Raw genomic sequence first — 22,029 nt, 5'->3', positions numbered from 1 at the left:
ATCACAATGGATATCTTCTATAAACCCTCTGCTATGTTAAACCATACACACAAAAAAAATCACTAAAATGCCCATCAAGATAAAGGAGCTTAGTTTTAGGTTGAGAACTCCACTGATAAAATAGATTTGTATACCAAAACAAATTTAGAGCCTGAAAAGAATTTCAAATGAAAGGATCCCACAAAAGAGGAAAGTTATAGATGTTAATCATTTCTGGTATAAATATATAGAGTAGAATCCTTAAATTCAATTCCAGTTCATTCATTGGGTATTTAAATAGAAGGAATTGCTATTGCAAAACCAATTTGATAAAAATGTTTCTATTAAAATATGCCTATAATCCAAAGACTTGATAATATATAATTCAAAACAGCAATTCAGTACTAAAAGTGTTTTCTATTCCAAAATTGATTGGCAAGCCAGTTGTCCAAAATAGCTGCAAATCATCTTTAAGTGGGAAAAACCCCAAAACTTTGCACTTAAACAAACTGACAAAGTTTCTAAGCCCACAAAGAAAGAAACCATATCTTTCAGATGAGTTGTCAGAAGGAAAAAAGATGATGTTGTAAAGGAAGTAACATTTTATGTGTCTTCTATTAGCAAATGATCAGGACTATTAATAGGTCTTTGTGGTCTTGTTAATGGAATATGGGATCATTGTACTCCTCTCATTTGAAATTGTTTCCTTTCTTTATTCCCCGAGTTTTGAACCAGAGCTTTCACTAAATATATCAAAACCCTCTTTTGGAGGCAATGCTAGGTAGTGGAAAAAAACAGAATGTGGATATGAAATGATCTGGATCTGAGTTCTGACATTCCCCACTTACTCTAGCACTTGGACTTGGGAAATCATTTAAACTCTCTGACGAACTATGGTCTCCCTATGAAATGAGAATAATAATTTCTAGCCTTTTTAATTGATAATATTGTGAGGATCAAATACATAAACTATTTTCAAAATTGTAGAATGCTACAAGTATATGGTGATACATAATATATTATTAAAAATTAAGACAAAAGCATAATGCAGTTTTATTCATTTTGTCTCCTATTTGTATCTATATAGTAAGAAGACAAGCAAAGAAAAACCAAACTGAGGAAGGAAATCGCCTTTATGAATTGGGCACCAAAATGCTAAACCAGTCTAAAAGCCAGAAACAAAAAGAAGAGTGAGTCCATATTTTGTTATCTTTTAATACTTTGAAAGAGTCCTAGATTCATCACTGTGGTCACTCCTTCCTATTGGTATAAGTCACAGCTCCTCCACATACTTCTGAGAGCTACTTTTGCCCATGTTTTCTCACAAAAAATCCATTTAAAACTAATGTGGTCAAAGGAAAATACTACATAAAAAAATTCAAAGGGGAAAACAAAAATGTATTTCATAGTCTTTTTAATAGCTTGGTAACATTTGCTTTGTAGCCTAAATTTTAAAATGATCAAATTTAAGTATTTAACAAATTTAGTTAGTTAAATACTAAATTTAGTATTTAACAAATGATATAGAAAGTCAAATTTAAAAAAACTATTTCTTAAATGAACAAGCATTGGCATTTGAAAGTAAATTCCTGAAGGACCAGATAAAATGGGTAATTGTGGTAATTATCTGGATATTTGAAATAAAAACACACGATTTGTCCTTAATTATCTGTATATGGGTTATTAAAATGTGTTGGGTTACATTATAGGTAAGTTATAGAGTAGACGTAGATTTAAGTTAGGATAGAAAGCTGACGGCTAAAAGCAAGCCTTGACTTGAGTGCATGGACATTCCAGGATAGAATGAAGAGTGAGGTTTGAAAAGGAGAGTGGACTTCTTGGCTAAGCTGGTAGAAGGAGGGTGGATTTTGTGGTCCAACTTGTTGAAACTCAAGTAGCTGTGAAGTTTTGGGATTTTAAAGAAGACTGAAGAGATCATCAATCAACACAGCCTAGTTTGAGAAAAGGTTTCAGATCTGAAGCTGGTGGAAGGCTATCAGATAGCCTTTCTCCCTAGAGCTTCATTTGGACTTACTAGCTGTTCAAGGATTTGTTCCTGGTTCCTGTCATCATCTAGGATCAGCCTGAGCTGTGAGAATTCCAAACTCCAGCCCTCTCCAACTTAGTTAGAGCTGTCTGTTAGTGCAGTAAGGGAAAAGCCAGCGGAACTACTTACATTCTAAAGGCAGTTGGTTTGTTCATTCAGTGTTAGAAATCCTTCACCCACTTTCCCATCTTACCAACATTAAAATCTGTTTTAATAAATTTCCTGTGTCTCCTCTACACCAACAAGAACCCCCACTATTGAGTTACCTTAACATCCCTGGTATCCCTGGCTGTTTGGTGGACAGTTAAACTGTCAACTGTCATTACTCACTCCCCACATCCCTTGTGTGGTTAATTCAGTGTAACAAGCCAGTCCTTTACCTTGCAGGTATGGGTGAGTTTTCATTTTGTTATTCTCTGACACCCAGTCCAGTCCATCCTACCCCTTCCCCTTTATTTTATTTTTTCAGTTACTACAAATGCAGTAAACTTATCCTTTTCTAAATATCTTATTTTGCTAGCACAGCATGTTATTAACTGCTGCTGTCTTTGCAGTTGATTATTTAACTGAAGTTTAGGACTTTACATTTATTTCTCTGAAAGTAGAATAGACCTATACATCTTTCATTAATTCATTCATTAATTGCTCTTTTTTGGATAGAACTGTTCAACTAGTTTTGAGTCTATTTAGCTTATATCTTCCTATCATTTTCCTGAAAAAAAAATTACATTAATCTAGTAAGACTTTCAACCACTTATTAGCTATATGACCTTGTATCATGGCTTTCCCTCCCTGATTGCTTTCCATCTGCAAAGTATATACCTAGTTTTTTTTGTGTGTGAAGTCTCCTTAGAATGTAAGATCTGTGAAAGCAGGAATTGGTTTTTTTTATCCTTTTTACTCATTGCCTGGTATAGTGCCTTGCTTACAAATGTTTCTGCCTGCTTGCCTAACAAGTTAATTCAGTTCTCTGAGCTTCAATTTTCTCATCTCTAAATTGGGGGTGAGAGATTGTAACAGATGTCAGTAAAGTATCTTTTTTTTCCACTTTAACTTTCCACAATTCTATATCTTGTCCTTCATTAACCCACATTTGTTCAGATAAAATCAATTTTATCTCCTAGGTCTTCTCAAATTATCTTTACATAATGCATTCTTTAATTTACCAGTAATGAAAATCAAACTTACTGAACAAAAGTCTGAGGAAACTATTTTTTTATTAGTCAGGAAAACATTTGCCTATTCTAAATCTTGTGGCCTATTACAATATTCACAGTTTTTCAGAGATCATCAATAATGTCCTGGCAATCATACCTATGAATTCTTATATTAGGATGAAGTTTAGCTTAGTTTGATGCCTTGAGCACCACTGGGAGTGTCTAAGTGCTCTCTTAAAACTTCTGCACATTAAAAAAAGAATTATTAAATTCCTTCTATGTGCCAGGCATTAATGATACAAAGACAAAAAAGAAAAATAATAATTGTCCTCAAGTAGCTTAATTCTCTTAGGGGATACAACATATAAACAAATAAATGAATACAAAATTTTTTGAGGATGGAGATGGAATCAGAAAAGACTTTCACATACATGGTACCTAAGTTAAGCAGCGAAGGAAGATAAGGATTATGAGAGTTAAAGGGAAAGAGAGAGTATCTTCCAGGCTCAGGTTACAACATCAAAGTTGTGGTTAGATTGTGAAGGGCCTTAAACAGTAGCCTGAGAAATTTTTATTTGATCTTAGAGTGCTAATATGGAAGTAGTTTTTATTTAAAAATTTTTAATCCTCATCTTCTGATTTAGAATTTATTTTAAGTATCAATTCCAAAGCAGAAGGGCAGTGGGCAATAAGGGCTAAGCAACTGGAGTTAAGTGATTTACCCTGAGTCACAGAGCTAGGAAATGTCTGAGGTCAAATTTGAAACCAGGATCTTCTGTCTCTGGATGTAATTCTCCACTGTGTCACTAAGCTTCCCTAATAGGGAAGTGTTTTTATGATTTTTGAGCCTAAAAATTTTATAGTCATGCCTGTGTATAGGAAGATTATTTTATCAACCATTTGAAAGATAAATTGGAGAGAGATGAGATGGGAAACTGAATGAATGCTATGAGACTTGCAATAGTCTAGGCAAGAGTTAATGAGGACTAAACTAAGCTAGACAATGAGCAGAAAGGGAGAAATACAAAAGGTGCAGTGGGGGTAGATTTCCTAAGAATTAGAAAATGAATGAATGTGACAGTTAAGGAAGAGAGAAAAGTCAAGAATGATTGACATTGCAAACTAGGCGATTTTCCAGTGGAGTTTGGTGGCATGCAAAAGAAATGAGAAGCTTTGGAGGAGGGATAGTTTCAGAGGGAAAGATGAGTTTTATTCTGGACATACTTCCTAGCTGTGTGATCTTGGGCAAATCTCTCAACCCCCAAAGCCTAATCTTAGAATTGATCAATTCTAAGACAGAAGTTAAGAGTTAAAAGAAAAAAGAAAGAAAAAGGAGTGAAATCTTGTGTTTCAAGACTTTATTATCACTTTTATTCCATACTTCCCAGTCTGATTGTTATTCTTTGTGTTAAAGAAAAAGAAACAAAATAGGGATAGTTATTTTTCTAATGGTTCTTTCCCTTAAACTCTCCTATTATCTCCAACAACTAAGAAAGTTCTTTTGGTGATCTTGACATTCAAGATCTTCTCACTAGCCACTTTGCTGCCCAGGCCAGAGACCATGACCTAGATGATTTAGTTTTTTCAACTCCAGCATTCCTGTCCTGAGGTGTCCCTTGAGGTCCTGATTGATGTCAATCCACTAAATCAGGCCAATTAGTCCAGCTTGTTCTTCACTTTACACTCTCATCATCTTCTTATCATCAGTCTTACTGTTGCTTTCCAGTTCTGTAACTATGGTCATGGAAAGGATATGTTGTCAGTTTACTCCACTGATGCTATCCTAGATATTCTTTGCCTAGAAAATTTCCTTGATTTGTCAGTATAGTAAAAAGGTCAAATAAGAAAATAAAGTTATTCTCCTATGACTCTTTACCACTTATTTATTTATATGACCTTGGAAAATATCTTTCCAATCACCAAACCAGATAGTGAAGTTGTTTGTCATTTCCTTTTTCAGCTCATTTTGCATATGAGAAACTGAAACAAAAATAGTTGAGTGATTTACATGAGGTCAAAGAGGTAATAGTAAGTATCTAAGGCTGGATTTAAACTCAGATTTTCCTGACATAGGACTTGGCACTATGCTACCTAGCTGCCCTTGGCACATAGTAATGTGAGGATATGTGAAGGAACCTAAAGACAAATTAGATCCACTGAGGAAAAGCAGCCATAAAGCCATACTTTTTGAGCTGCTATTTTGAGATCCCAGCCCTACCTTAGAATCCCAGAAAAACTCGTAATTATGACTTTATTTATGGCTGCTTTTCCTCAGTGGATCTAATTTGTCTTTAGGTTCTTTCATATATCCTCACAGTAGGTACTTAATAAATTTTTAAAATTTATTATTCATTCATTTTATTCATCACCAGCCTTCATTTATTATAGATTTTAGCATTACTTGAACTAATCCTATACTTTCTATGGAAAAGATAAGTCCATTTTGATATTCATCCTCAGTAAATATAACCCAGAATCACTGAAGAGACTCAGAGACTTATCTGATTCCACTTCTACCTTCTATAAGTGTCTTTTAGAAAAATAGATATTTTTTGTATATCACCTATAGTCTCCTTCCTCTTCCTCCCTCCCAGACAACCCCAATCCTTATAACAAAAAAAGAGAAAGAAATTTTTCAGAAAAACTAAAAATAATCCGATATTGCAGTATTCCATATCATTGTTTCCCAATTTCTGCAAAAATGCAGAGGAAAATGTTTTTCCATAACTATCCTTTCAGGGCAAAATTTGACCATCATAATTTTGTAGCCTTCAGTTTCAGTTTTGTTGTTGTGCTCTCTGTTTACATTGTTGCAGTCATTATGTACATTATTTTCCTGGTTCTGCTTATTTGTTTTGGATCAGTTCACAATAAGTCTTTCCATGCTTCTCTGTATTGATCATATATATGATTCTTTACAGCACACTAATATTCTATTACATGCACATACCAAAACTTATTTGACTATTCCTCAATGATGGGCATAATAGGTGCCATTTAAAAATAATAATTTGGTCAATTATTCCCCAGTACATTCACATTTACCTCTTAGAGCACTCCCCCTTCTTTCCTATGGGAAATATTTCTACTTCTGTCTTTAAAAAACATATTCTTAGGGTCATTCCATCCCTCTTGAGTTGGCTTCCCTTGCAGAACTTTATGCCATGGGAAGATACCTATCCTTTCTCTGAATTCTTTGAAATCTAGTCTCCTAAATTTAAGATAACCATTAGATAATGACTGACATTCTATTTCTTGACTATCATTTTCAAGACTATGTAGTCATTTCTTCCCAAGGTCCCAGTCATTTATATTTTGGCAACCATTTCCTCATTACTGATCAGATTCAGACCCAGAATAACAATTGCCTTCACTGGTTTCTCCAGAAACCTGCATTCAAGGTTCTGCCACTTCTGAACCTCTCTTCGTCTTAGTTTTCTTATCTCTAAAATAGTGAATGTTGTACATGCCCTTTCCCTTTAAAGGGTTGTTGTAAGGATAAGATATATAGTGCTTTATAAACTATAAAATTCCATAAAATTGCTGTTTTAATTATCGCTGAGAACTCTTAACTGCTGTGACTGCTAGAGCCTATTTTATAATCTTTCTAGATTCCAGAACTTCAACTGTACAAAGATCACCGATACCCATAACTCTAATACCAAGTCAACTATCTCCTCATTCCATTCCTCATTTAACTCATAGTATCCTGATGCTTCCTACACCCTTGCAAGCTCCAGAATAAGCAAATATTGAATAGTATCTAAACAACCTTCAATGATCCATTTCTCTCTTATCTCACATCTCTCCTATCCATCTCTCTCTAACACTTCTTTGCTGCCTACCAACGTGTTTATGCTTTCCCATACTTAAAAAAAAAACAAAACACCTGATTCTGCTTTCCTATCTCTCTCCCCTTTCTGACTAAACTCCTTTAAATAAGTCATCTATAATCATTGCTCCCACTTTTTTCCTCCGACTCCCTTCTGAAGAGTCTTCTTTCTGATCACCGTATCCAAAGTTCCAATGATCTCTTTATTGCCTTTTCTACCATAGATCATCTCCTCCTCCTGCCTAGGTTTTCATAAGATCTCTTGGTAATCTCTGATGAGACTGAGAGAGACAGCTGGTAGTGGAATGGATAGAGCCCTGGATTGTGTGATCCTGGGTAAGTTATTTAATTTCTGTTTGCCTCAGTTTCTTTCACTATAAAATAGGGATGAGAATAAGAGCACCTACTTAACAGAGTTGTTATAAGGATCTAATGAGAAAATATTTTTAAATAGTGCTTAGCAGAGTCTCTGGCACATAGTAGTCACTATATAAATACTTATTCCCTTCATCTAATATCATCTTGGTTCTCCACATATCTGCTCCTGCTCTCAACTCTTTTTGCTATTTCTTCACGTCATACCTATTAACCATACGTATTTTCCATGACTTTCTCCTAGGCTCTTTTCTGCTCCCAGGGGTTCATTTATTATTTTATGCAAATGATTCCCATATTTACATAATCATCTTAATCTCTTGGTAAGTCAATCACCAACTGGCTCTTGGACATCTCAGAATGGATAATCCTTTAGGCATCTTTCAAACTTGACATATCCAAAACAGAATTCATTATTTCCCTCCAAACCTTCCCCTTTAAACTTCTGCTATTGAATGTACAACTCATCCTTGACCTCTTACACTCATCCAATCCTTTGAAAAACTTGGCACTTCTAACTTTAAAATTTTTCTCATTTTTCCCCCTTCTGTACACTCACACAACCTCAACCTTTGTTCAGACTCTCATCATTTCTTACCTAGATAATGATGATAGCCTTCTAAATAATCTCCCCAACTTAAGTGCCTCTCCAATCCATCGTCCACTTAGCTGCCAGGATGATTTCTCTAATATATAGCTCTGACCATGTCACCCTTCGCTCAATGAGCTCCAGAGGTTCCTTATTATCTCCAGGATCAAATATAATCCCCTTGGTTTGGCATTTAAAACCCTACATGATCTGGCCCCTTCTTAACTTTTCAATCCTCTTATACTTTGCTCCCCTCAACTCACTGTAGAATCCAACTACATTGCCCTACCCAGAGTTCATTGAACATTGACACTACATTCCCCATTATGGAATGCTGTCTCCTTGACTTCCTTCAAGACTCAATTCAAATTCCGCTTTTAATAGAAGAACTTTCCTTTCCCCTCCAGGTACTAAAGACTTCCCCTTTCATATTATCTGCCATCTACTGTCTCTATACATTCTGTATATATCTAGTTGCATTTCCCCTGTTAGACTGTATGCTACTTTGAAGGCAGGAATTTTTTCCCCCTTTCTTCGTATTCACAGTGCTTTGCCTAATAATTGGCACATAGTAAGCACTTCTTGACAAACTCAAAGCACATGTATTTTTCGATGGTTCTTTTTATTCATCATTATTTTTGGAGATCAGATTGGAGCAAGGACATATGTGGGTTAATTATTTCTAGCCTTTGTTTCCTGAAAGGAATATTAATTTTTCTTTTTAAAAAAATATGAAAATAAATTCCAAAGCTACTTTCTGTCTCTTTAATACACATCTTACTCTTTGCAAAGTTTTTAGTTTGTTTTAATACATAGTAGTAACAGATGACATCTCTGCCCTGAGAAATAGAAAATGCAGTATAATTCTACTGCATTTGTATTTCTAACTCATATAGCCTTTATGTAAAGAAAAAATCTAATTAACATCTAATTGTTGGAGAACTTGTATAAAACCTCAAAACTTGTATAATAAATTATAGTTTAACCGAAAAACTTTAAGTTTTTCTAAATAAAATAACAGTTGAGTTTTCTCTATGCAGTTTGTGTGTAGTAGTAATGAGTTTGTGCTCAGTCAAAATGTTATACCAAGTAAAGATTTTATGTTTTAAAAATTCATTTTAGAATATCAAGCCTTTGTTTTCATGGAAATTTCTTCATGGGTATGATATATCAAATTTAATTCATCATTCTCTATAACTTTTGGATAAATAGTAATTCAGATTAATAGTATTCAGATTTGGATGATTTTACTATTTCAGATAATTGCCTCAATTTCTCACTTCATATGAAACTTAGTCTAAAAAGATGGTGAGATGCTCCATTATGATATTATTGTATCTTCCCCTATATTCCTTCTTTGGTGCTTCATTTTGGGAAAGTGACACTGAGGTTCTCAAGAACTATTCCAGCAGAGTTTTAGCTCCATAAAATCCTATCAAATTGATGGCATGTTTTAAAAATGTGCAGATGACAAAACCAGGGTTCAAAATATCTTGCTAATCTAGAACATTGGGCTAAATAAAATAAGTTTAAATTTACCAAGAGTAAATGTAAACTATTACACTTAGGTTCGAAAAACCCACTTTGCAAATGCAAAATATAGGAGATATGACTAGTCAGCAGTTCTTTCAAAAAAGGATCAATGAACTATAAACACTAATGATATGAGTCAGTCAAGGTAGGTAATGCAAACTAACTAATGCAACTTATATTAGGATAGTCAAAGAATAGTTTTACTTCATCCTGGTCTGACCACTTGTGAAGTGTGCATTCAGTTCTGGATGGAGAATGAAAAATTAAAGAACAAGAAGGAGGGTAATAAATAATAATAAATGATATATGAAGACCAGTTCTGGCCCTCATATTTAGTTGTTTAACCTGGAAAAGAGAACATTCTGAGGAGGCATGTTGACTCTTTCAAGCATCTGAAAATTATATCCTGGAAGAAGAACTTGGTCTGTTTGACTTGGGAAGGGAAAACTAAGAACAATGAGTACAAGTTGCACAGTGAAACCTCGGTTTGATGTAAGGAAAATTTTCTTAAAAGAGCTATCTGATAAGAAGTGGAATGGGCAAATGCACAGTATGATAGGGTGAAAGACTTTGAAAGACTTTAAGAGAAAACTTGACTGCCACAGGGAGGAGTATATTTTAGAAGTTGTTTGTTTTTCAGATATCACAATCTAATAGGAGAGTCAAAATACAAACAATTACGTACAAAGAAAATATAGACAGGAAAAAGGAGGGGTTATCACAGAGAAGGGGCATTAAGATTAAGAAGGGAGAATGACAGTGACTTCTGGTTAAGATGGCGACAGAGTAAGGAGCAGCAGCTTGATCTCTCCTAACCGAAGCATACAGGACTCCTCAAGGGGACATAAAACCAAATCTAGACGAACAAAGGGACCCCACAACAGGGCACAGCATTGAAGGTACGTGGAATCGGGGCATTTCCACGCTATAAAGGGGTGAAATAGCTCTCACTAAAACGTGAGAGAAAGAAACCCCTCCCCCACCCCCCACACCACGTACAGCTCAGAGGTAAGCGCGCAAGAGTTAAAGCAGGTTTGGGGCACCCAGCTCCAGGGCTTGTTCCTGAGAGCAGCAAGACTTAGGATCCCAAGAGTCTAAAGAACTCACACTGACTTTCCTGAGCATCTGCGCGGGTGAAGGCAGTGCCCTAGGCAAGGACAAGGATCTCGAGCACAAGCTTGGACCGCGAGTGGGGACCCTGGGCAGATGGGAGTGCGGCTGTGGAAGCAGCGCCCTGAGACTGCTGAAGGAGCCTCGGGCAGAGGGGCAGACCAGGGAAGACCAGGAGACTCGACCCCGAAAACAATGAGACCTGAGACCTTGGGAGCCTAGACAGCGCAGACAGACCCTAAGTGTGAGAATAAAGCAAAGAAGGCGCTGGGCTAACAATAATGGCAAACCAAAATTGGGAAGCCCAGAGGAAAAAGATTATCAAGAAGAACTCTGGAACACTCAACAACTTTTACACAGAGAAAATCCAGACAACAGAGGAGGACAAACAAGAGATCATATCCAAACCTTCCCAAAACAATGAAAACTGGTCACAAGCTATTGAAGAGTTCAAATCTGAGATGATGAAAAAGGTGGAAGAGATCTGGCAAGAAAATAACAGTTTAAAAGGCAGAATTTTGCAATTGGAAAGTGAGGTTCAGAAATCAAATGAACTGATAAGCAAATTGAACACCAGAAATGACCAGATTGAAAATGAAAACCAAAAGATCATAGCTGAAAACCAAAAGATTATAGCTCAAAACCAGTCCCTAAAGGCTAGAATTGAGCAATTAGAAGCTAATGATCTCTCAGGACAACAAGAACAAATAAAACAAAGTCAAAAGACTGATAAAATAAAAGGAAACATGAAATATCTCAATGAGAAAGTGACAGACCAAGAAAACCGGTCTAGAAGAGACAATTTGAGAATCATTGGTATTCCAGAAAAAGCAGAAATTAATAGAAACTTGGACTCCATTCTAAAAGAAATTATTCAGCAAAATTGCCCTGAAGTTCTATAACAAGAGGGCAATATAGACATTGAAAGGATCCATAGATCACCCTCTACACTAGAACCAGAAAGGGCAACATCCAGGAATATAATAGCCAAATTCAAGAGCTTTCAAATAAAAGAAAAAATCTTACATGAAGCCAGAAAGAGACAATTCATATATCAAGGAGCACCAATCAGGATCACACAGGATCTGGCAGCCTCCACGCTAAAAGACCGCAAGGCTTGGAATATGATATTCAGAAAGGCAAGAGAGCTGGGCCTTCAACCACGGATCAACTACCCATCAAAACTGACTATATACTTCCAGGGGAAAGTATGGGCATTCAACAAAATTGAAGATTTCCAAGTATTTGCCCAGAAATGACCAGGACTAAATGGAAAGTTTGATATCCAACCAAAAAAATCAAGAGAAACATGAAAAGGTAAATAAGAAACAGAAGGGAAAGAAAGAAAACTCATAATTTTTTAAATTTGACTCTTTAAGGGCTTCAATAAGATCTAATTATCTGTATTCCTATGTGGAGAAATGCTATGTATAATTCTCTGTAGTGAACTCTATTCACTATTATAGTATTCACTATTATAGCAATCAGAAGAATAATTCATAGGGAGAGGACAGAATACTAAATGGTCTAAGATGACATGGGGGGTGGGAAAGAGGGGGGTGAATAGTAGGGGACTCCAAGAGAAACTTGAGTGAATAAGAAAAATAGGATATTCTATTACACACAAAGAGGGCATGGGAAGGGGAGGGGACAAATACTATTATAAGAAGGAGAGGATTATGTTAGAGTTTCAAGAGCCACAAAGAGGATTTTTATATTTGATTTGATAGGGAATGGTTGTGATTATTGGGCAGCACACCTACACTTATGAAACCACATGTCCTTGAAGCTTTGAAGTATGTTAATATATATTTTCTATAACTCTCAAGTCTTCTCATATATTTTCTATAACTCTCAAGTCTTCTCATATATTTGAAATGAAAATCATGGACAGATAATTATTTAGATAGTATAGAAAAATGCTACTGGCAAGGAAACAACAATTTCTAGACAATCTGTTTTATAAATAATAACAAATATTATCATTTGGTAATAACAAATGGTAATAACAATTGAGTTCAAACACCTTAAGACAAATATCATGTTAGAATAGAAAAAAAAATGACTTTTGAAAATTAAACTTCTAATTTTATGTTCTTGAAACAGAGCCTACCTATTCTTTGCCAGAGCAGCTGATAAAGGAAACTTGAATGCTATGGAGAAGATGGCTGATGCTATGCTTTTTGGTGATCTTCGCGCTCAAAACATTTCAGCAGCTATAAACCTGTATGAGTCCTTGGCAAAAGAAGGATCTCATACAGCCCAAAATGTAAGCAAACTTTGGAAAAGATAATACTACATAAATAGATATAGAGATATATGGGGGGAGGGAAGGGAGAGAGAGAGACAGAGAGACGGTTATAGAACAAATACCACACACTTGGAAAGGCAACTGATAAATAATATCCAACTATTACCAATGAGTCCTTAAGGAAACCTTATAAATTTCCTAGAATGATAAAAGGCAATGGTAAGACCACAGAGCAGGTGCTCCATAAAAGTTGCCAACCAAACAAGCAAAATTCAGGCTCAGGACACACAATACTTTAATTAAAATTTGCTGACCATGGTTTTTTTTTTTGCCTGTTTTCAGGTAATCTGGTACTTAACTCTATAAAAACCATTCACTTTAGTTATACTCCATTTTAAACTAAAATCTAGTAAACTGAACATAGAAAATAAGAAGTGAGTCTAGGTGCTACAGTAATATATTATCTGGTTACCTAAAATAAAAACCCATTTTTACAAACTAAATGAATTTTCTCTTTAAAATAACATTGAACTATTATTATAGAACATGAGGTTCAAATAAATCTCCAACTTCCACTTCTAGAAACCTGAGGACTCTATGTTAGTATTATGGAGGAGGTCAAATGTTGAGATCACTTCCTCTAATGAAAAGAAAAAAATGGCATTATATGATTCCCTTTCAAACTAGTACAGGTATTCATTTTTCCCACTAATAGAAGACAATGAGGCAATATATCTAATATGTTTGAACTTTAGTAAGTATATGATACATTAAAAAAAATTCCCAAAGAATAAAATCCTAAATGACATGGAAAATACAAAATTCATATAAATTTTTAGAGCATGGTGTTATTAATGACAAAAGGACATTTTCAGGCTTTATCATATGTGGTTTAACTTCATTCTGTAGCAATAGGGTGGACCTAGTTTATGGAACTGTTAATGGAAATTTTTGTATCTAGGCCATTGCAGACAGATGTCCTCTGGGAGTGAAGAGCTCTCCATAGCCCATCATCTGGTAGCTTCCTATATTAACTAATTATGCTTACTAACTAAACGCTAATCTGTTATTTCTATACTGCTAAAGGTCTATAACTGTTGTCATTGCCCTCTAAATTTGGTACCCAAATCAGATAGTAACCAACCTTAGTTATCACTCTGCCTATAAAACCATCTAGATGTTTCCAAGTGAATGCAATGATCACAAACTCATTGCCACTATTTAAAAAATGAAACTCAAAATATATGTCCCTGCTGATTGCACCTGAATAGCATTTTCTTGGTATACAAAAGACAGTATTATTATTAATATATTCTAATACTGAACCCTTGGTCTTGGACAATGGATAAATTTTAGAAAGGATATTACCATATAAGATAACCCATCAATCAATATTAGCCATTTACCCTAACATTCTACTACAAATTAGGAAGACAATAAGGAGGAAGGTTTCTCATAAAGGGGAGAGTGAACAATTAAAATTCCTAACTCCTAAACTGTCAGAAGAAAGCAGTTCACAGAGTCCTTGATATTCATCAAAAGATGCTACCTTTTCTTCACTACATTTTGTATTCAATAATTTACCATTATTGGTATATCATTATCTATTTCACAGTGGAGGAAATATGTTTGTTTTGTTACTTTGACATCAAAATAGTATTGTGAGAAGTTTGTAACCTGCAAGTGTTTCACATTCAACAATATCTTTATATCTTTTAGTCCCTTTTGCACCAGTTCCCTTTACCCAGAAACAAACAGCTCCATAGACAGTCGATCAATAAACATTTGTTAAGCTTTTACTATGTGCCAGGTACTTTGCTTAAAACTGATAATTCAAAGAAAGGTCAAAGAATAGTACCTTGCCCTCAAGAAGCTCACAGTTGGCTGGAGAAGACAACTGTAATCAATTATGTATGAATAAACTACAAAAAGGATAAATTGGAGACAATCAACATACTCCTTTACAGCAATGGTAAGGGAAAGAGTATGATGAATATGGAATCAGAGGCCTAGGTTCAAAACTCATTTCTGCTATCCAATTATTCTACTATTCTACTATACTTGTGGGAGTGTGGGCATATCTCTTACTTCTCTGGGCTTCCATTTCCTATCTTTAAAAATGAGGATTAGGATTGGTTGATTTTAATGTTTCCCATCCAACTCAAACCCTATAAATGACTGCATCTCCAGCTATAGCTGGCTTCCTTATAAATGTGTGCCAAAGACTAGGAGAGGGGAAGTATCAATAACTCACTACAAATTCATCACCACTGGAAAAAAAATCAAACCACAAGATCCTCCTATAAATAAATCCTTTTCATCCATGAAGGATAGTATACATTAGAAAAAGTCTATAACTCAGGCAATAACTGTGACATTCAGTTGCAGGTGACTTTGATCAGAGGGAATGCTGGCTGTAGCAACCAAAGCTCCCTAGTCAGGCTGTTCCTATTTCTGATATGTCTGCCCTTATTGGGCTAATTTAGGAGCTCTGATCAATACTTGTGAGGAAAGAGTTGCAATTAAGATGGATTGAATAAAGCTGTAAATGTAGGCTGAAAATGATACAAGGTTCAATTTATAAAACACCAGTTTATAAAAAACCAAAACATACCTGCAGTGAAAAATAATTTTAAATGCTGATGTTCAACAATCTGACAGATACCAGAATTAACAAAGAAGAGTGAAACAATACAAATTCACAAAGTAAAATGGCAACAGCAGTAAACCAAAAAGAAATGGCTTTCTAAGAAGCATTGGAAAGAGAAGAAGGACATGATTATTTCCTTTTACAGATCTCTTTTTTATAGTTCTGCAAAAGATTTGTGTAAAATCATCCACAAACTTCCATCTTTTCCAAATGCTCTGTGTCTAAGATATATACTTACTTATTTACATGTCATTTCCACCATCAGAATGTAAGTTCCTTGAGGGCAAAGACTTTTTTGCCTTTCTTTGTATCCACAGCTCTAAGCACAGTGCCTGCCACATAATAAATATTTAATAAATGCTTTTTTAGAACTACTACATATACTATATAAACTTTTTTCAGTTAATTCACAGTCTAAGGATCTAAGAATTGGAAGAAACCTCAGACATATTCAATCAGTAATTATCCAAAATTTCCTTCAAGACCTCCAGTGAAGGGGAGAATCTACTACCTTAAAAAAAATTGTAAACCCTTGCCTTCTGTCCTAGTCACAACTCTATGACAGAAAGACAAAGACTAGGCAAATAGAGTTAAGTGATTTACCTTGAGCCGCACAGCTAGGATGTGTCTTAGGACAGATTTGAACCCAGGTCCTCCCAGTTCCAGACCTGGCTCCCTCCTATTCATTGAGCCACCTAGTAGCCCCAAAACTACAACCTCTTGAAACATCCAATTTCACTTTTGAATTGTTAGATTTTAATTACTATTTCTTTGCTGGTGATTTTCAAATCTACTTATCCAGATTTAGCCTCTCTATTGACCTCCTTCTATCTACTGGACATCTGTATAGTGCACATCCCATAGACATTGTAAACTCAATATGTCCAAAACTGTGCTCATTAACTTTCTTCCAAAACTTCTCTTATTTCAAACTTCCCTATAACTCTGGAGGTTACCACAATCCTCCCAATCAGACTTTCAACCTGCCTATTATTTTCAACTCCTCACTCTTAACCCATTCCATATCAAATCTTTCACCAAGATCTGTTGATTTTCCCTTTGTAACATTTCTTATATATACTCTCATCTGACATTACCACCATCCAGATGCTGGCCCTCTTCAGCTCCTGCCTGAACTATTGGAAAAGCCTGTTTGATGGTATCCCTGCCACAAGCATCTTGCCATTCTTGTTCATTTTTCACTCAGCCACTAAAGCAATTTATTAAAGCATACATCTGACTTGGTCACTTTTCAGTAAATTCCAATGGCTATCAGTTCCAGGATCAAATATAAAATTTGTTTGGATTTTAAAGACTTTCATTATCTAGTCCAACTTCCACTGCAGTCACTGCAGTCTAGTGACATTGGTCTTATTGCTGTTGTTCAGATAAGACACTTATCTCCTAACTATTTTTGTTGGCTATCATCTTCATTGCCTAGGACTTTCTCCCTTTTCAGCCCTTCCTCATGGTTTCTTCGGCTTCCTCCAAGTCTTGGATAAAATCCCTCCTTCATCAAGAAGCCTTTCTCATTTATACTTTCTATGTGCCTTCCTTCTATTGAGGATCTCCAATTTATTCTACATATATAGTTGTTTGCATGTTGTCTCCCCCCTTAGACTTTGAACGACTCAAGAAATGACCACCTTTTGCTTTTCTTTGTACCCCTAGCACTTAGAATATGGCCTGGCCCATAGTAGATGCTCCATAAATTTTTTATTAACTCAGTTGTCTTCTTTCTTCTTTGCAAGTTCTACTCATTGTTCACAGGGTCCATCTGATCTGTTTTACAGATAAGGACCCAGAAAGGTCACTTGACTGCTCCAGGGGTCAAACAGTTCAGTGGAAAGCCAGGAATCAAATTCAGGCCCTTTAATCCCAATTCCTTCACTCTTTCTTGTATTCCATTCTATTCCATGTAAGACTTATAGAACCAAGCAGAATCAGTCTAACTCCTACAGAGTATGAAAGCTCCTCAAATACTTAAATAGAATTATCATATTCTACTTAAGTCTTCTCCTCTGCAGGCTAAACCCTCACTAGTTCCTTAAAAGAATCCCTTTATGACACAATCTGGAGAACCTTCATCAAATTAGTTGCACTTCTCCGAATACTCCCCAGTTTATAAATGTCTTCCTAAAATGTGGTCCTGAAAACTCAGCATTGTACTCCTGTATTCTGGATAGAATGCAGCACAGAGAGGCTATTGCATCCCTGTTCCTAGGCTCAATGTGTATCAATGGTAGGGTAAGGTAGCATTAGCTCTCTTCGAAGTCATATTATACTGTTGACTTCTAACAAAACTTCCCCAATGTGCCCAAATAACCCAGATCTTTTTCAGACACACTGCTGTATAGCCATCCCCCTTGTACCTATACTTGTGACTGATTTTCTGAACCGCAATGGAAGACTATGTTTATCCCTTTTAAATTTTGTCTTATTACATTTGACATAATTTCCTATCTCATACAGGTCTTTTTTAATCCTGCCATCCAATATGTTAGTTATCTCTCCCACATTTGATAAGCATGCCATTCACAACTTTATCAAGGGTGTTGATAAAAAATGGTAAATATCTTGGGACCAAGCTAAATAAGTTGATATTTAAAGAATCCAAACCTTTTAAATGAGTGAAATAATAATAATCTTCAACAGAAGTGGTAGAAGTTTAGGAAATTTATGTCAGAATTAATAAGATATTAGAGAATGTGTAGTAGAAAACTTTTCTTCCCTAAGTATAAATCAATTAGATACTTTTTAAATTTATGTGATTCTTATGCAAAAGATAGAAATTCTTAGCAAAACTCACTCTCTCTGACATTTATTACCTATTTCTGGACCAAAATTCATCTGTATTAGCCTGTAAAACAAGAAATCAGCTTGAGAAATCCATATCTTACTATGTCTACATCAGAAGAAAAAACTGGACAGTTCCTGTTGTTAATCCCTTAAAAGTTAATCTATTATTATTTTAAAGTTTAATGTTTTATTTAAAAACTTAATATTAGACATTGGTGCAAATAACTAAATTTGCTTATGTATTTAGCTAATTTGAAAAAGCAAGGCATTCTAATCATAGTTTTGTCACTAATCCTAAGTGCTCATTAAGATCCTTTCTACATTCTTTGCTTCACTTTGTATCAATATGTGTGCACTATCTTCATGGGATCACAAATCCATACAATGGAATTTGCAGTGACCATGATCAGAGACCATCTAAACCAAGATCTTTCAAGTTACAAATGAGGAAACTGGTTTTCAGAGAGACTATGATTTGCCTACCATCACAGGGGTGTAGTGCTCATGAGAGATCTTGATTTGAACAGAAGTCATATGGACATAGAGTCAGTGCCCTTTCCGCTGGGCCACACTAGTATCTTTCTAGTTTCCTTTTTTTAAATTTTTATCTTCTTTCATGAAGGTATTTTCATATTTCTTTGTATTCCTCATACTTTTCAGTCTTATTGTGGCACATTGGATAGAATGCTGGAGTCAGGAAGCGCCAAGTTCAAATTTGGCCCTCAGACACTTACAAGCTGGGTTGCACAAATTGATTAATCTGCCTGCCTCAGTTTCCTCATCTAATATGCAGCTAATAATAGTTTTTAGTACAGTACCTGGCACTTATATAAATGTTAGCTATTATTGTTACTGCATTATTCTTACATAATTCTATTTCATTAATGTAATTCAATTTACTTAATAACTCCCCTATTATTCAGAAGATACTGGTTGCCTCCAGTTTTTATGTGATACATAAAATGCTATTGTAAAAATCTTTGAACTGATTGCTATATTTTTTTTAATTTTTATTTTGAATATTTTCCTTTAGTTACATGTTTCGTGTTCTTTCCCTCTCCCCCAAACCTCCCTAAGCCCCCTTAGCTGACCCACAATTCCACTGGGTTTTACATGTATCATTGATCAAGACCTAATTGCATATTATTGATAGTTGGACTAGAGTTATTGTTTAGTGTCTACATCCCCAATAATATCCCCATCAGCCCATGTATTCAAGCAATTGTTTTTCTTCTGTGTTTCTCCTCCCACAGTTCTTCCTCTGAATGTGGCGAGTTTTCTTTCTCATAAGTCCCTCAACCTTGCTCTGGATTCTTGCATTGCTGCTAATAGAGAAGTCCATTATGTTTGATTGTACCACAATGTATCAGTCTCTGTGTACAATGTTCTCCTGGATGTGCTCCTTTCACTCTGCATCAATTCCTGGAAGTCATTCCAGTTCACATGGAATTCCTCCAGTTCTTTATTCCTTTGAGCACAATAGCATTCCATCACCAACAGATACCACAATTTGTTAAGCATTCCCCAAGGACATCCTCTCATTTTCCAATTTTTTGCCACCACAAAGAGCACAACTATAAATATTTTTGTACAAGTTTTTTTTCCCTTATTATCTCTTTGGGGTATACTGATTGCTATGTTTAAGAAATAATTTTATTCAATTTTTAACTCTAAATTACATAAAGTAATAGTTTTTAACATTTGTTTTCTGACATTTTGCAATCCAAATTCTCTTTTTCCCCTTTCTTCTCCCCAAGAAAGCAAATAATCTGTACATACATGTGCTATCAGATAATACATATTTCTATATTCATCATGTTTTGAAAGAATTAAATAACATTTAATAACATATATCCCCAATAATGGAATTATTAGGCCAAAGAATGTGATTATTTTTAAAATTTCTGCTGTCTTCTGTCAGATTGTTCCTCAAAACATTTTAGAGGCTTGTAATTCTACCAGCAATGAGTGAATGAATGAGTATATGTACTCCTCCACAATCCTGCCAGAATTGAGTTTCATTGTTTTTAATTATTTTTACTAATATCAAAACTTAATTTAGATAGAGATCTTTTACTACTTAGCTCAAAATAAGTTTCCAGATAAATTCCAAGTAAATTGGAAACCCTAAAGGGCCTCAGGTTAGAATCCAGCAAAGAATCAAGTCTCATACTATGAATGCTAATTATACCCATTGGTGGGGAGAGAGGTACGGATCATAAAAGGATATAAAAATCATGTATATACAATGAAAAGGCAGAGCTAATAACAGTTACAGTCAGACATGCTCCACTTGCTTCTCTTTATCCCTTACAGAGAGAGGCTTCTTCTGAAAGATTTTAGCAGTTCTATTTGGAAAGGTTAATCTAGTCCGGTTAAAGGAACATTGACCTCTCTCTTTTTCTTGTTATTGCTTCCGTCACCAAATGCTGAATGCTATATGTCAGTCTGGTTGTTGATTGGGTAACTGTAAAAAAGAGAGTTTATTTGACGTGTGTCTAGTCTCTGGGCTTTCCCTCCTCCTCCTTCTCTCTCTCCCATTTTATAACCTTGGGTTTTGGTTTTTTCTGGACTTTACTTTCCCTCACTTTCCCCTCCACACACATACCTTCAGTCTTATTTTCCTGCTAAATTCTTACTATGTCTATCACTTTGAATGAAGTACATCCTCATTCAAGTTTTAAGGTCAACAATCCAATCACTACTTACCTCACCAAAGTCGACATTGCATCAGAGGAATCTGGTATATTAAATTAAAATAATTCTACTTTAAATATCTATGAAACCCTACTATGTTCAAACATTATATTAGAAAACTTTTGTTGATCTGAGTTGTTAAAATGCCTAATAAACACAATGTAAAAATAAGGTACATATTTCAGTGTACATCTTACTACATACCATGTGACTAGAATAATTCAGTTTCACTGGCAAAGTTTCAACATGTTTTCAATTTACTTCAGAATATAATTATAAAAGTGTTTGGGGGGCAATATAGTTTATTAGTACAATGTCAATGCAGAAAAATTAGTTTTTAGGATTAGCTTGATCATTCTAGTATTACCTCTATAGAATATTTCCTCCCATACAGATGATGTTAATCCTCTTTATATTAAAGATAGAGTACTGGAGGGTTTTTTTTTATTCCGAGTCTTTCATTAGGGGTGATTCAGGTGATTCACAGTTCTAACTATTATGTAATTTGAGATCTAGATAATGATCACAGATGGATTTCAAGCATTGTACAATAATTAAAGGAAAATTACTTAATCTATTCTTCAGGCTTCAATAATTTCTTAAATTTGGAAAGTAAAAGGAGGAATAATTTATTTTTAAATTTACATAATGAAGCCTGAATGCATTTACTTTAAATATCATAATACGAATTTATCCCCAAATTAACTCTTTGAATTCAAGTCTCAGTTACTACCACACTTACTTCAGAATCAAAGCACAATATCCAGGGTCCAGAATCAAGCCATATAAGCAAGCCTAATTTGTAAAACATGACCTTTTAAAATGAGTAAAGATGCCACCCTCCTCATCATTTCAAAGTGATTCCTCTTTCTAGAAGCATTGCTTTTTTTCCCTTAGATTAAGCTCTAATCATTCTAATCCATCTCATTTCATCTCACTCTTATCTCCTTCAAGCACCAGGTACTAAAAATTGATTAGCATAAAGTTATTCATTGGGAATATCCAAATGT

The 22,029-nt window shown here is 35.0% G+C and overlaps 1 protein-coding gene across 1 annotated transcript in view; it reads left to right on the top strand.

Moving 5' to 3' along the window:
• SEL1L2 (SEL1L2 adaptor subunit of ERAD E3 ligase) overlaps positions 1-22,029 on the top strand; it is a 116,804-nt gene that overhangs the window by 15,667 nt on the left and 79,108 nt on the right. The window contains exons 2-3 of the mRNA XM_044659495.1: positions 1,067-1,169; positions 12,729-12,891. Of these exons, the coding sequence (XP_044515430.1) occupies positions 1,067-1,169; positions 12,729-12,891 (266 nt within the window). The remainder of the gene's footprint in view (positions 1-1,066; positions 1,170-12,728; positions 12,892-22,029) is intronic.

This window comes from Gracilinanus agilis, chromosome 2, assembly GCF_016433145.1.
Source record: "Gracilinanus agilis isolate LMUSP501 chromosome 2, AgileGrace, whole genome shotgun sequence".
Taxonomy (NCBI): domain Eukaryota; kingdom Metazoa; phylum Chordata; class Mammalia; order Didelphimorphia; family Didelphidae; genus Gracilinanus; species Gracilinanus agilis.
Note: the sequence above shows the minus strand (reverse complement) of the source record. Positions and strands in the feature narration are given on the sequence as shown.